This window comes from Tachyglossus aculeatus, chromosome 7, assembly GCF_015852505.1.
Source record: "Tachyglossus aculeatus isolate mTacAcu1 chromosome 7, mTacAcu1.pri, whole genome shotgun sequence".
Taxonomy (NCBI): domain Eukaryota; kingdom Metazoa; phylum Chordata; class Mammalia; order Monotremata; family Tachyglossidae; genus Tachyglossus; species Tachyglossus aculeatus.
The window spans coordinates 8,272,399-8,285,178 of record NC_052072.1 but is presented as its reverse complement, the minus strand read 5'-3'; the positions used below and the strand labels follow the sequence as shown (position 1 = coordinate 8,285,178).

The window sequence follows — 12,780 nt, the reverse complement described above, 5'->3', positions numbered from 1 at the left end:
CGGGCTCTTTCCACTGAGCCACGCTGCTTCACGGGGATGGAACCGAAGGCCGCTGAGCTTAGACTGGGAGCCCACTGTTGGGTAGGGACCGTCTCTATATGTTGCCAACTTGGACTTCCCAAGCGCTTAGTACAGTGCTCTGCACACAGTAAGCGCTCAATAAATACGATTGATTGATTGGGACGGGCACAGGGGTGTCCAGCTGGGACTGTTTCGTTCCAACCTGTGACTGTCCTCACAGTAGCCGCACAGCAGGGCCCCTGGTTACCAAATAGGAATGCTTTCTGAAGGGCTGTGCTACTTAATAATCGGAAGCAGTGTGGCTCAGTAATAATAATAATGGCATTTATTAAGCGCTTACTATGTGCAAAGCACTGTTCTAAGCGCTGGAGAGGTTACGAGGTGATCAAATTGTCCCACTGGGGGCTCACAGTCTTCATCCCCATTTTCCAGATGAGGGAACTGAGGCCCAGAGAAGTGAAGTGACTTGGGCTTGGGAGTCAGAGGTCGTGGGTTCTAATCCTGTCCCCGCCACTGATCAGCTGTGTGACTTTGGGCCAGTCGCTTCACTTCTCTGGGCCTCAGTTACCTCATCTGGAAAATGGGGATTAAAAGTGTGAGCCCCACGGGGGATGACCTGACTACCTTGTAAACCCCACCAGTGCTTAGAACAGTGCTTGGCACATAGTAAGCGCTTAACAAATGCTATCATTATTATTACTAGGTTTATTTTCCACAATAAGAATAATAATAGCATTTATTAAGCGCTTACTGTGTGCAAAGCACTGTTCTAACCTTCTAGACTGTGAGCCCACTGTTGGGTAGGGACTGTCTCTATATGTTGCCAACTTGTACTTCCCAAGCGCTTAGTACAGTGCTCTGCACACAGGAAGCGCTCAATAAATACGATTGATTGATTAACAAATGCCATCATTATTATTATTATTATTATTAAGGTATTCATAATTGAAAAAGAAAGTGGATAATTAGAGAAGCAGTGTGGCTCAGTGGAAAGAGCCCGGGCTTTGGAGTCGGAGGGCATGGGTTCAAATCCCCGCCCCGCCAATTGTCAGCTGTGTGACTTTGGGCAAGCCACTTCACTTCTCTGGGCCTCAGTTCCCTCATCTGTAAAATGGGGATAATAATAATAATGTTGGCATTTGTTAAGCGCTTACTATGTGCAAAGCACAGTTCTAAGCGCTTGGGGGGATACAAAGTGATCAGGTTGTCCCACGTGGGGCTCACAGTCTTAATCCCCATTTTCCAGATGAGGTAACTGAGGCTCAGAGAAGTTGAGTGACTTGCCCAAGGTCACACAGCAGACATGTGGCAGAGCCGGGATTCGAACCCATGACCTCTGACTCCAAAGCCCGGGCTCTTTCCACTGAGCCATGCTGCTTCCTCCACTAGGAAGCCCCATGGAACAACCTGATCACCTTGTAACCTCCCCAGCGCTTAGAACAGTGCTTTGCACATAGTAAGCGCTTAATATTTATTTTATTTATTTTATTTTGTTACTATGTTTGGTTTTGTTGTCTGTCTCCCCCTTCTAGACTGTGAGCCCGCTGTTGGGTAGGGACCGTCTCTAGATGTTGATAAATTGTACTTCCCAAGTGCTTAGTCCAGTGCTCTGCACACAGTAAGCGCTCAATAAATACGACTGAATGAATGAATGAATAATAAATGCCATTATTATTATTATTATTATTATTAAAGTGAAGGTTCGGAATTCTGGAATTTTTTTGGTTTGGTGACACATAACCCTGCAAGCCCAAGGTACCCACTGCTGCTGCACACAGACTGAGACCTCCAACAGAGTCACGCATATGCAGTTACCTCAAACACGGCGCCTTTGGACTCATGACAGGGGCACAAATAATAATAATAATAATAATAATAATAATAATAATGGCATTTGTTAAGCACTTACTATGTGCAAAGCACTGTTCTAAGCGCTGGGGGGGAATACAGTGTGATCAAGTTTTCCCACGTGGGGCTCACAGTCTTCATCCCCATTTTTACAGATGAGGGAACTGAGGCTCAGAGAAGTTAAGTGACTTGCCCAAGGTCACACAGCAGACTTGTGGTGGAGCTGGGATGCCCCAGTAAGTGGTGAAAGCGGGTGTGGCGGCATTAGGGAAGCAGCGTGGCTCAGTGGAAAAGAGACCGGGCTTTGGAGTCAGAGGTCACGGGTTCAAATCCCGCCTCTGCCATTTGTAATAATAACAATGATGGCATTTGTTAAGCGCTTACTATGTGCAAAGCCCTATTCTAAGCACTGGGGGGATACAATGTGATCAAATTGTCCCACGTGGGGCTCACAGCCTTCATCCCCATTTTTACAGATGAGGTAACTGAGGCTCAGAGAAGTTAAGTGACTTGCCCAAGGTCACACAGCAGACTTGTGGTGGAGCCGGGATTCGAACCCATGACCTCTGACTCCAAAGTCCGGGCTCGTTCCACTGAGCCACGCTCCTTCTCTGCTTCTCTCTGCTTCTGCTTCACACTTTTGTCAGCTGTGTGACTTTGGGCAGGTCCCTTCACTTCTCTGGGCCTCAGTTACCTCATCTGGAAAATGGAGATGAAGGCTGTGAGCCCCCACCCCGTGGGACTGTGAGCCCACTGTTGGGTAGGGACCGTCTCTATATGTTGCCAACTTGTACTTCCCAAGCGCTTAGTCCAGTGCTCTGCACACAGTCAGCGCTCAATAAATACGATTGACTGATTGATCGGTTGACAACCTGATCACCTTGTAACCACCCCAGCACTTAGAACCGTGCTTTGCACATAGTAAGTGCTTAATAAATGCCATTATTTTTATTATATTATCATAGAATATAATTATAATATATTATAATATAATTATTATAATATATAATAGATTATAATATAATATATTATGTTATATAATGCATTTTATTTATATAATATATTATATAATATATTATATATGAATGATGAATATATAATGCAATATAATATAATGTGATATGCTAATACAATACAATATAATATAATATAATATTATATAATATAATATAATATGATATGATACAATATATTGTAATATAATTGATATAATATATGATATGATGTATGATATGACATATGACATATACAATACGATGTAATATAATATAAAATATAATATAATATAATATATCATAGTATAATATAATTAATATAAGATATGATATGATATATGGTATGATATATGATATGATATGATACGATGTAATATAATATAATATGATATCATATAATATATAATATAACATAGCATAACATAACATAATATAATATAACATAACGTAACATAACATAACATAAAACATAACATAATATAATATAATATATTATGATATAATATATAATATGATGATATAATATAATATAATATAATATAATATAATATGAAATGATATAAGCTATACTATACTATACTATAATATGATATGATATAATCAATTATTATACATTATATAATATATTATTTATAAATAATAAATATTTATATTTTATATCATATTATAATCTATTATTATATATTATTATATAGATAATGAATATTACTGTATGAAATATATGGATTATTATTATTATTATTATTATTATTATTATTATTATTATTATTATTATTATGGAGGTCCTGCTAACACAGCTTCCTTTTGAAGCTGAAAGGGGCTGGGTGGGAGGATTGGAGGCTGTTCTGTGTCCCCCAGGCAGCCCTCCGAGGCAAAGGAGCAGCTAAGGCTCCGTCCCCATCTCCGCTCCGGCCTGCGGTGAAAACACCCTCGTCAATCGGAGCCAGTCTACAGCAGACAAACCTCATGCGAATTCACACAGATTGCAGTTAAAAAAGAACAGGCGATGCCGGACCTTAGCTGTTTCCTCACAGCATAGACCTGCTCTATTCCCTGAGACACCAATTCTCGGATCTTATCTGCCACTTGCGGGTGCAGGCGGGAAGGTAGAAGGCCGTTTTCGTCTCGATTCGCCTCCTCCTCTTCTTCGGCGGCAGACACGGGGAATGGGGAGGGTGAAGATGGAAGGCAGGAGGTGTCTAATTCGTGATACTGGTGAGCTTGCTGGGTGGGTAACTGCACGTACCACCTGATGGAAGAAAATTTTCAGGTCAAACTCGCAAAGTCCATAAATGATCCTTATTACTGATTCATCAGTAAGAACGGGAATAAATCTAGTAGGAAAAGAAGTCTGTGTGACGGCACAGTTATTAATAATAATAATAATATGCTTGTTAAGCGCTTACTACGTGCCAGGCAGTGTATTAAGCGCTGGGGTGAGTACAAGCAAATCAGTTTGGACACAGTCCCTGTCCCTCATGGGGCTCACATTCTCAGTCTCCATTTTACAGATAAGGTCACTGAGGCCCAGAGAAGTTCACTCATTCATTCATTCATTCAGTCGTATTTATTGAGCGCTTACTGTGTGCAGAGCACTGTACGAAGCGCTTGGGAAGTTCAAGTCGGCGACACATAGAGACGGTCCCTACCCAACAGCGGGCTCACAGTCTAGAAGGGGGAGGCAGACAACAAAACAGAACATGGGGACAGGTGTCAAGTTGTCAGAATTAATAGAATTAAACCTAAATCAATCAATCAATCAATCGTATTTATTGAGCGCTTACTGTGTGCAGAGCACTGTACTGAGTGCTTGGGAAGTACAAGTCGGCCACAGATAGAGATGGTCCCTACCCAACAGGGGGCTCACAGTCTAGAAGGGGGAGACAGACAACAAAACAAAACATGCGGACAGGTGTCAAGTCGTCAGAATTAATGGAATTAAAGCTAAATGAACATCATTAACAAAATTAATAGAACAGTGAGTATGTACAAGTAAAATAGAGTAATAAAACCATACAAACAAATATACAGGTGCTGTGGGGAGGGGAAGGAGGTAGGGTGGGGGTGGATGGGGAGGAGGAGAAGAAAAAGGGGGCTCAGTTGGAAGTGACTTGCCCAGGGTCACATAGCAGACAATCAATCAATCATACTTATTGAGCGCTTACTGTGTGCAGAGCACTGTACTAAGCACTTGGGAAGTACAAATTGGCAACATATAGAGACAGTCCCTACCCAACAGGGGGCTCACAGTCTAAAAGGGGGAGACAGAGAACAAAACCAAACATACTAACAAAATAAATAGAATAGGTAAGTACAAGTAAAATAAATAGAGTAATAAATCTGTACAAACATATATACATATATGCAGGTGCTGTGGGGAAGGGAAGGAGGTTAGATGGGGGGATGGAGAGGGGGTTGGGGGGAGAGGAAGGAAGGAAGGAAGGAAGGAAGGAAGGAAGGAAGGAAGGAAGGAAGGAAGAGGCGGAGCCAGGATTAGAACTCATGCCCTTCGGACTCGCACGCCCGTGCTGTATCCACCATACCATGCTGCTTCTCAATTCTGTTCAAAACTTTGGGACCAAATTTTTCTACGCGTTGTCCTTAGAAACTTCTATCCTTCCAAGTTAGATGAAAAGAGAAGCATTCATTCATTCATTCATTCAATCGTATTTATTGAGCACTTACTGTGTGCTGAGCACTGCACTAAGCGCTTGGGAAGTACAAATTGGCAACATATAGAGACGGTCCCTACCCAACAATGGGCTCACAGTCTAGAAGATAAATTATAGAAAGGGCATAATAATGTTCCCCCTTCTAGACTGTGAGCCCGCTGTTGGGTAGGGACTGTCTCTATATGTTGCCAACTTGAACTTCCCAAGCGCTTAGTACAGTGCTCTGCACACAGTAAGCGCTCAATAAATACGATTGAATGAATGAATGAATTGCCAAGGAAGTTGCGGGGAGGATCATACAGCCAACTCTATAGAATTGTACTCTCCTAAGTGTTTAGTATAGTGCTCAAATACCACTGATACAGAATGGTGCAATGAGAAATTAATTGAGGAGGGTCTTCATGTATCAGAAAAGTGCATATTTTGTTTTTTTCAGCACATGGAAAAGTAGCTAATTTTCAAACCTTTTGAAAGCAGAATTAGCTGCAGTGCAGATTTTTCCTACCAATTAGATAATTCAATTCTTCAATTAAATTTAACTGTGAATAAAGGACACACAGTAGGATCATATCCCTTAAACAGGTTGATATTCACCCCACCCCCAGAGCACTTCTGTACATGTTATTACACTCTATTGCTTCTCCTATCTAATTTTTAAGTCCCTCTCCCCAGCTTAACCTAGTGGAAAAAGCCTGAGGCTGGAAGTCAGAGAACGTGGGTTACCTCATCCCAGCTCTGCCACACATCTGCTGTGACCTTGGGCAAGTCACTTTACTATTCTATTTATTTTATTTTGTTAATATATTTTGTTTGGTTGTCTGTCTCCCCCTTCTAGACTGTGAGCCCATTGTTGGGTAGGGGCCATCTCTATATGTTGCCAACTTGTACTTCCCAAGCGCTTAGTCCAGTGCTCTGCACACAGTAAGTGCTCAATAAATATGATTGAATGAATGAATTAATGAACTTCTCTGTGCCTCCATTTCCTCATCTACAAAATGACTGAGATGATGATGGTATTTGTTAAGTGCTTACTATGCACAAAGCACTGTTCTAAGTGCTGGGGGATACAAGGTGATCAGGTTGTTCCACGTGGGGCTCACAGTCTTAATCCCCATTTTACAGATGAGGGAACTGAGGCACAGAGAAGTTAAGTGGCTTGCCCAAGGTCACACAGCTGACAAGTGGTGGAGCCGGGATTCGAACCCATGACCTCCGACTCCCAAGCCCATGCTCTGTCCACTGAGCCACGCTGAGATCCCCATGTGGGATACGGACTGTGTCCGATCTGTTTTGCATTTGCCCTAGCGCTTAGTATCATCATCATCATCATCAATCGTATTTATTGAGCGCTTACTGTGTGCAGAGCACTGTACTAAGCGCTTGGGAAGTACAAGTTGGCAACATATAGAGACAGTCCCTACCCAACAGTGGGCTCACAGTACACTGCCGAGCACTTAAATTCCATTAAAAAATCAGTTACCGCTAATGTTCAAAGTCAGCATAAAATTGAGGAAATACTGAAAATTCATACACTTTTATAAAAGCACTCTTGTGAAGATCTAATCGCAGATCCTTCATCTCATAATAGAATAATAATAATTGTGGTACTTGTTATACACTTACTATGTGCTAGGCACTGTACTAAGCGCTGGGGTGAATACAAGGAAATCAGATTGGACACTGTTCCTGTCCCATGTGGGGCTCACAGTCTCGATCTCCATTTTACAGATGAGGTAACTGAGGCCCGAGGAAGCGAAGTGACTTGCTCGAGGTCACACAACGGCCAAGTGGTGGAGTCAGGATTTGAACCCATGACCTTCTGATTCTCAGGTCCATGCTCTAGCCACTGAACCAAGCAGATTGGCAACTTTTGAACCAGGCACAAATGTCTTCATTTCTTCTAGCTCATCTCCTTGTGGATAGAGACTCCCTATACCCACTCTTTTTTTTATTTCACTCTCCCAAGTACCTAGAATAGTGTTCTGCCCACATTAAGCGCTCGATAAATACCACTGGTTGAACCCACCCACAAGTAGGCTTTTTCATCGCACCTCCCGCCCTTCCATCCCAAGAATGGGTATGATTTGTAGACTGTTAATGCCGTATTACATGAAATGCTTTCCCCTGCCAAAGGCTCAACGCACCCCCAGCTCCTGATGGCCCAGTGCGTGAGAGAATCAAATGGAAAGGAAATTCAGGTCTCTTGTATGGCAGTGTAGACAGCTGACCCCCCGCAAATGAATCAGCCTGAAGGGATAGCATTTTAACGGTTACCTTTTTTTTTTAATCGTATTTATTGAGCGCTTACTGTGTGCAGAGCACTGTACTAAGCTCTTGGGAAGTTCAAGTTGGCAACATATAGAGACAGTCCCTACCCAACAGTGGGCTCACCCACCCTACCCTATCCCCCAGCTTCCATCCCTCATTTTATCCTGGCCCTGCCCTAACTCCATTCATTCATTCATTCATTCATTCAATCGTATTTATTGGGGGAGACAGAGAACAAAACGAAACATATTAACAAAATAAAATAAATAGAATAAACATGTTCAAATCATCATCATCATCATCGATCGTATTTATTGAGCGCTTACTGTGTGCAGAGCACTGTACTAAGCGCTTGGGAAGTACAAGTTGGCAACATATAGAGACAGTCCCTACCCAACAGCGGGCTCACAGTCTAAAAGGGGGAGACAGAGAACAAAACCAAACATACTAACAAAATAAAATAAATAGAATAGATATGTACAAGTAAAATAAATAAATAAATAAATAGAGTAATAAATATGTACAAACATATATACATATATACAGGTGCTGTGGGGAAGGGAAGGAGGTAAAATGGGGGGGATGGAGAAGGGGACGAGGGGGAGAGGAAGGAAGGGGCTCAGTCTGGAAGTTAGGCAAGTTACTTTCACACTAACACACTTGCAGTAACCGGGTTTTGTCTGAAATGAAAAATGACGCGTGGAATCATACAGAGCGGATCAGAAACTGGAGTGTGCCCCTATCCCTTTCCTTATTTTTCACTAACCTAGGTCAATGACGGGTCACTGTGAAATAGATATTCTGTAGCAACACAGTCAGCTAACGTTCAAAATCTGTGTGAATGAGATTTATTGAGCGCCTGTGTTCAGACTACCATACTAACTGATTTGGAGAGCATTAGAATTAGTAGACGATAATCTCTGCCCTCAAGGAGCTTAATCATCAATCGTATTTATTGAGCGCTTACTGTGTGCAGAGCACTGGACTAAGCGCTTGGGAAGTACAAGTTGGCAACACATAGAGACAGTCAATCAATCAATCAATCAATCGTATTTATTGAGCGCTTACTGTGTCCCTACCCAACAGTGGGCTCACAGTCTAAAAGGGGGAGACAGAGAACAAAACCAAACATATTAACAAAATAAAATAAATAGAATAGATATGTACAAGTAAAATAAATAAATAGAGTAATAAATATGTACAAACATAAAAGGAGCTTAATAATAATAATAATAATGGCATTTATTAAGTGCCTACTACGTATAAAGCACTGGTCTAAGCACTGGGGAGGATACAGGGTGATCAGGTTGTCCCACGTGGGGCTCACTGTCTTCAACCCCATTTTACAGATAACTGAGGCACAGAGAAGTTAAGTGTCTTGCCCAAAGTCACACAGCTGACAATTGGCGGAGCCGGGATTTGAACCCATGACCTTTGACTCCAAAGCCCGGGCTCTTTCCTCTGGGCCACGCTGCTTCTTATAACCAGCGTTATAAGCTGCTAGCTTATAACCTAGCAACCCAAATTGATATTTAGACAATGAGAACTTTGTCATTCACACTAATGTTCCCTCTTGTCTAAACCTAGAAGCATCTCTGGCAGAATGTCATGTTTCACCGGGATTTCTTTTGCTGTTTACGCTTCCAACCAACGGCAGCAGGAAGAATTAAACCTTAGAAATGACGCTCTAATTCTTGCGTGATATGAGACCCTAGCATAGGGACAGACTCAGAGGAAACAACAACTTTGAGCCCTACTGAGAGCTCACCTCCTCCAGGAGGCCTTCCCAGACTGAGCCCCTTCCTTCCTCTCCCCCTCGTCCCCCTCTCCATCCCCCTCATCTTACCTCCTTCCCTTCCCCACAGCACCTGTATATATGTATATATGTTTGTACATATTTATTACTCTATTTATTTATTTATTTTACTTGTACATATCTATTCTATTTATTTTATTTTGTTAGTATGTTTGGTTTTGTTCTCTGTCTCCCCCCTTTTAGACTGTGAGCCCACTGTTGGGTAGGGACTGTCTCTATATGTTGCCAATTTGTACTTCCCAAGCGCTTAGTACAGTGCTCTGCACATAGTAGGCGCTCAATAAATACGATTGATGATGATATGTTTGTACATATTTATTACTCTATTTTACTTGTACATATCTATTCTATTTATTTTATTTTGTTAGTATGTTTGGTTTTGTTCTCTGTCTCCCCCTTTTAGACTGTGAGCCCACTGTTGGGTAGCGACTGTCTCTATATGTTGCCAACTTGTACTTCCCAAGTGCTTAGCACAGCGCTCTGCACACAGTAAGCGCTCAATAAATACGATTGATTGATTGATTGATTATTCATTTCCTATTTTCATCCTTTCTTTAGGTGACACAGATTTTTATAATTTATATACGATGAGGATGGTATTTGTTAAGCGCTTACTATGTGCAAAGCACTGTTCTAAGCACTGGGGGGATGCAAGGTGATCAGTTTGTCCCACATGGGGCTCACAGTCTCTATCCCCATTGTACAGATGAGGTAACTGAGGCACAGAGAAGTTAAGCGACTTGCCCAAAGTCACACAGCTGACAAGCGGCGGAGTCGGGATTAGAACCATAACCTCCGACTCCCAAACCCGTGTTCTTTCCACTGAGTCACGCTGCTATATATGGAAGAACAAAGAACCACACAGCGTAGTAGCCGGTTTCTAGCCTTCTTTTTGGCTGCTCCAGTGCTCAGACATTCCCCTGGCTTGGGTGGGAATGGCTGAATATCAGAAATGCCCAAATTGTGCATCCCGTGTTTTTCTCCCACTCCCTTTTGCCTTTCCAAGCGAGGATACCCCATGATTTTGAGACAGGAGAGTCGCAATCCTATGGCTCCATCCGTTGGACCACTTTCAAGGGAAGCCTGTGGCAATCACAGCCGAAAGGGAAGGAAAGAAAGTCAAAACTCAAAGGACTTTGCGGAGAGTCAGGGGGAATTGGGAGGAAATTGAAAATGGGAAAAATGTTGGGCGGGGAGAGGGGCTGAGGTAAGGACGGCGGGAGGAAAGGGAATGGAAGGGAAAGGGAATGAATTATACTTTCCAAGCGCTTAGTACAGTGCTCTGCACACAGTAAGCACTCAATAAATACAATTGAATTGAATTGAAAATGGGTTTGGGGAGTAAAAGTGTCCTTGGCTCAGGGAATAGAGTAGGGCAAGGATGTAACATTCATTCATTCAATCGTATTTATTGAGCGCTTACTGTGTGCAGAGCACTGTACTAAGCGCTTGGGAAGTACAAGTTGGCAACATCTAGAGACGGTCCCTACCCAGCAACGGGCTCACAGTCTAGAAGGGGGAGAAAGACAACAAAAAAAACCATGTAGACAGGGGTCAAAACAGGACAGATTGAGGCTGGAAGGTATAGAGAGACTGTGCATGTGCAGACTCCAGGGGCAGTGTGGTAGAGATGGTAATAATAATAATAATAATAATAATAATAATAGTATTTGTTAAGTGCTTACTACGTACCAGCACTGTTCAAAGCACTGGGGGGGATACAAGGTAATCAGGTTGTCCCAGGTGGGGTTCACAGTCTCAATCCCCATTTTACAGATTAGGGAACTGAGGCCCAGAGAAGTTAAGTGACTTGCCCAAAGTCACACAGCTGACAAGTGGCGGAGCCAGGATTAGAACCCATGACCTCTGACTCCCAAGCCCGGGCTCTTTCCATTGGGCCGCAGTGCTTCTCTGGAGAGATGGAGTTAAGTCTCCTCCTCCCCATCCCTCCCGCCTTACCTCCTTCCCCTCCCCACAGCACCTGTAAATATGGATATATGTTTGTACGGATTTATTACTCTATTTATTTATTTGTACATGTTTATTCTATTCATTTTATTTTGTCAATACGTTTTGTTTTGTTCTCTGTCTCCCCCTTCTAGACTGTGAGCCCACTGTTGGGTAGGGACCGTCTCTATATGTTGCCAACTTGGACTTCCCAAGCGCTTCGTACAGTGCTCTCTACCCAGTAAGCGCTCAATAAATATGACTGAATGAATGAATGAACGGAGTTAGGGCAGGGCCAGGATAAAATGAGGGATGGAAGCTGGGGGATAGGGTAGGGTGGGTGAGCCCACTGTTGGGCAGGGACTGTATCTATATGTTGCCAACTTGTACTTCCCAAGCGCTTGGATCTTCGTGGCTCATTGGAAAGAGCCCAGGCTTTGGAGTCCGAGGTCATGGGTTCAAATCCCTGCTCCGCCAATTGTCAGCTGGGTGACTTTGGGCAAGTCACGTCACTTCTCTGGGCCTCAGTGACCTCATCTCTAAAATGGGGACGAAGACTGTGAGCCCCCCGTGGGGCAACCTGATCACCTTGTAACCTCCCCAGCACTTAGAACAGCGCTTTGCGCATAGTAAGCGCTTAATAAATGCCATTATTATTTCTTTTAGACTGTGAGCCCACTGTTGGGTAGGGACTGTCTCTATATGTTGCCAACTTGTACTTCCCAAGCGCTTAGTACAGTGCTCTGCACACAGTAAGCGCTCAATAAACACGATTGATGATGATGCTTAGTACAGTGCTCTGCACACAGTAAGCGCTCAATAAATATGATTGATTGATTGAGAAAGAGCAGAGTCAGGAGGGGGAGAAGAGGAGGGAGTGTGAGAGAGTGAGGGACAAAGACAGCCCCGAGCCAGGAGAGGAGTCAAGGCTGGGGTTGGAGGTGGGGACTGGGATAAGGAGAGCCCTGGAAAGAAGGAACCAAGCAGTGAGGTGGAGGCTCAAAACCCTTGAGCACCATCTGCTAATGCTCTCATTCTGCCTTCAGAGTCCAAATCAATCAATCAATCAATCAGTCAGTGGGATTTATTGAGTGCCTACTCAATAAATAGTGCCTACTCAATAATAAATAATAGTGCCTACTATTATAATTATTATTTTTGTAAGACCGTTGATGATGATGGTGAGAGTAGGGGAGTCCAATTCTTTGTTTGA

The 12,780-nt window shown here is 42.9% G+C and overlaps 1 protein-coding gene across 2 annotated transcripts in view; it reads right to left on the bottom strand.

Moving 5' to 3' along the window:
- The window catches only part of CARF (calcium responsive transcription factor), a 58,045-nt gene that overhangs the window by 20,467 nt on the left and 24,798 nt on the right, over positions 1 to 12,780 (bottom strand). For both annotated transcript variants that reach the window (XR_005451865.1, XM_038749763.1), the window contains one exon: positions 3,880 to 4,113. Coding sequence is in view for 1 of the 2 variants with exons in the window: in XM_038749763.1 (XP_038605691.1) it covers positions 3,880 to 4,113 (234 nt within the window). In the remaining variant the exon portion in view is untranslated. The remainder of the gene's footprint in view (positions 1 to 3,879; positions 4,114 to 12,780) is intronic.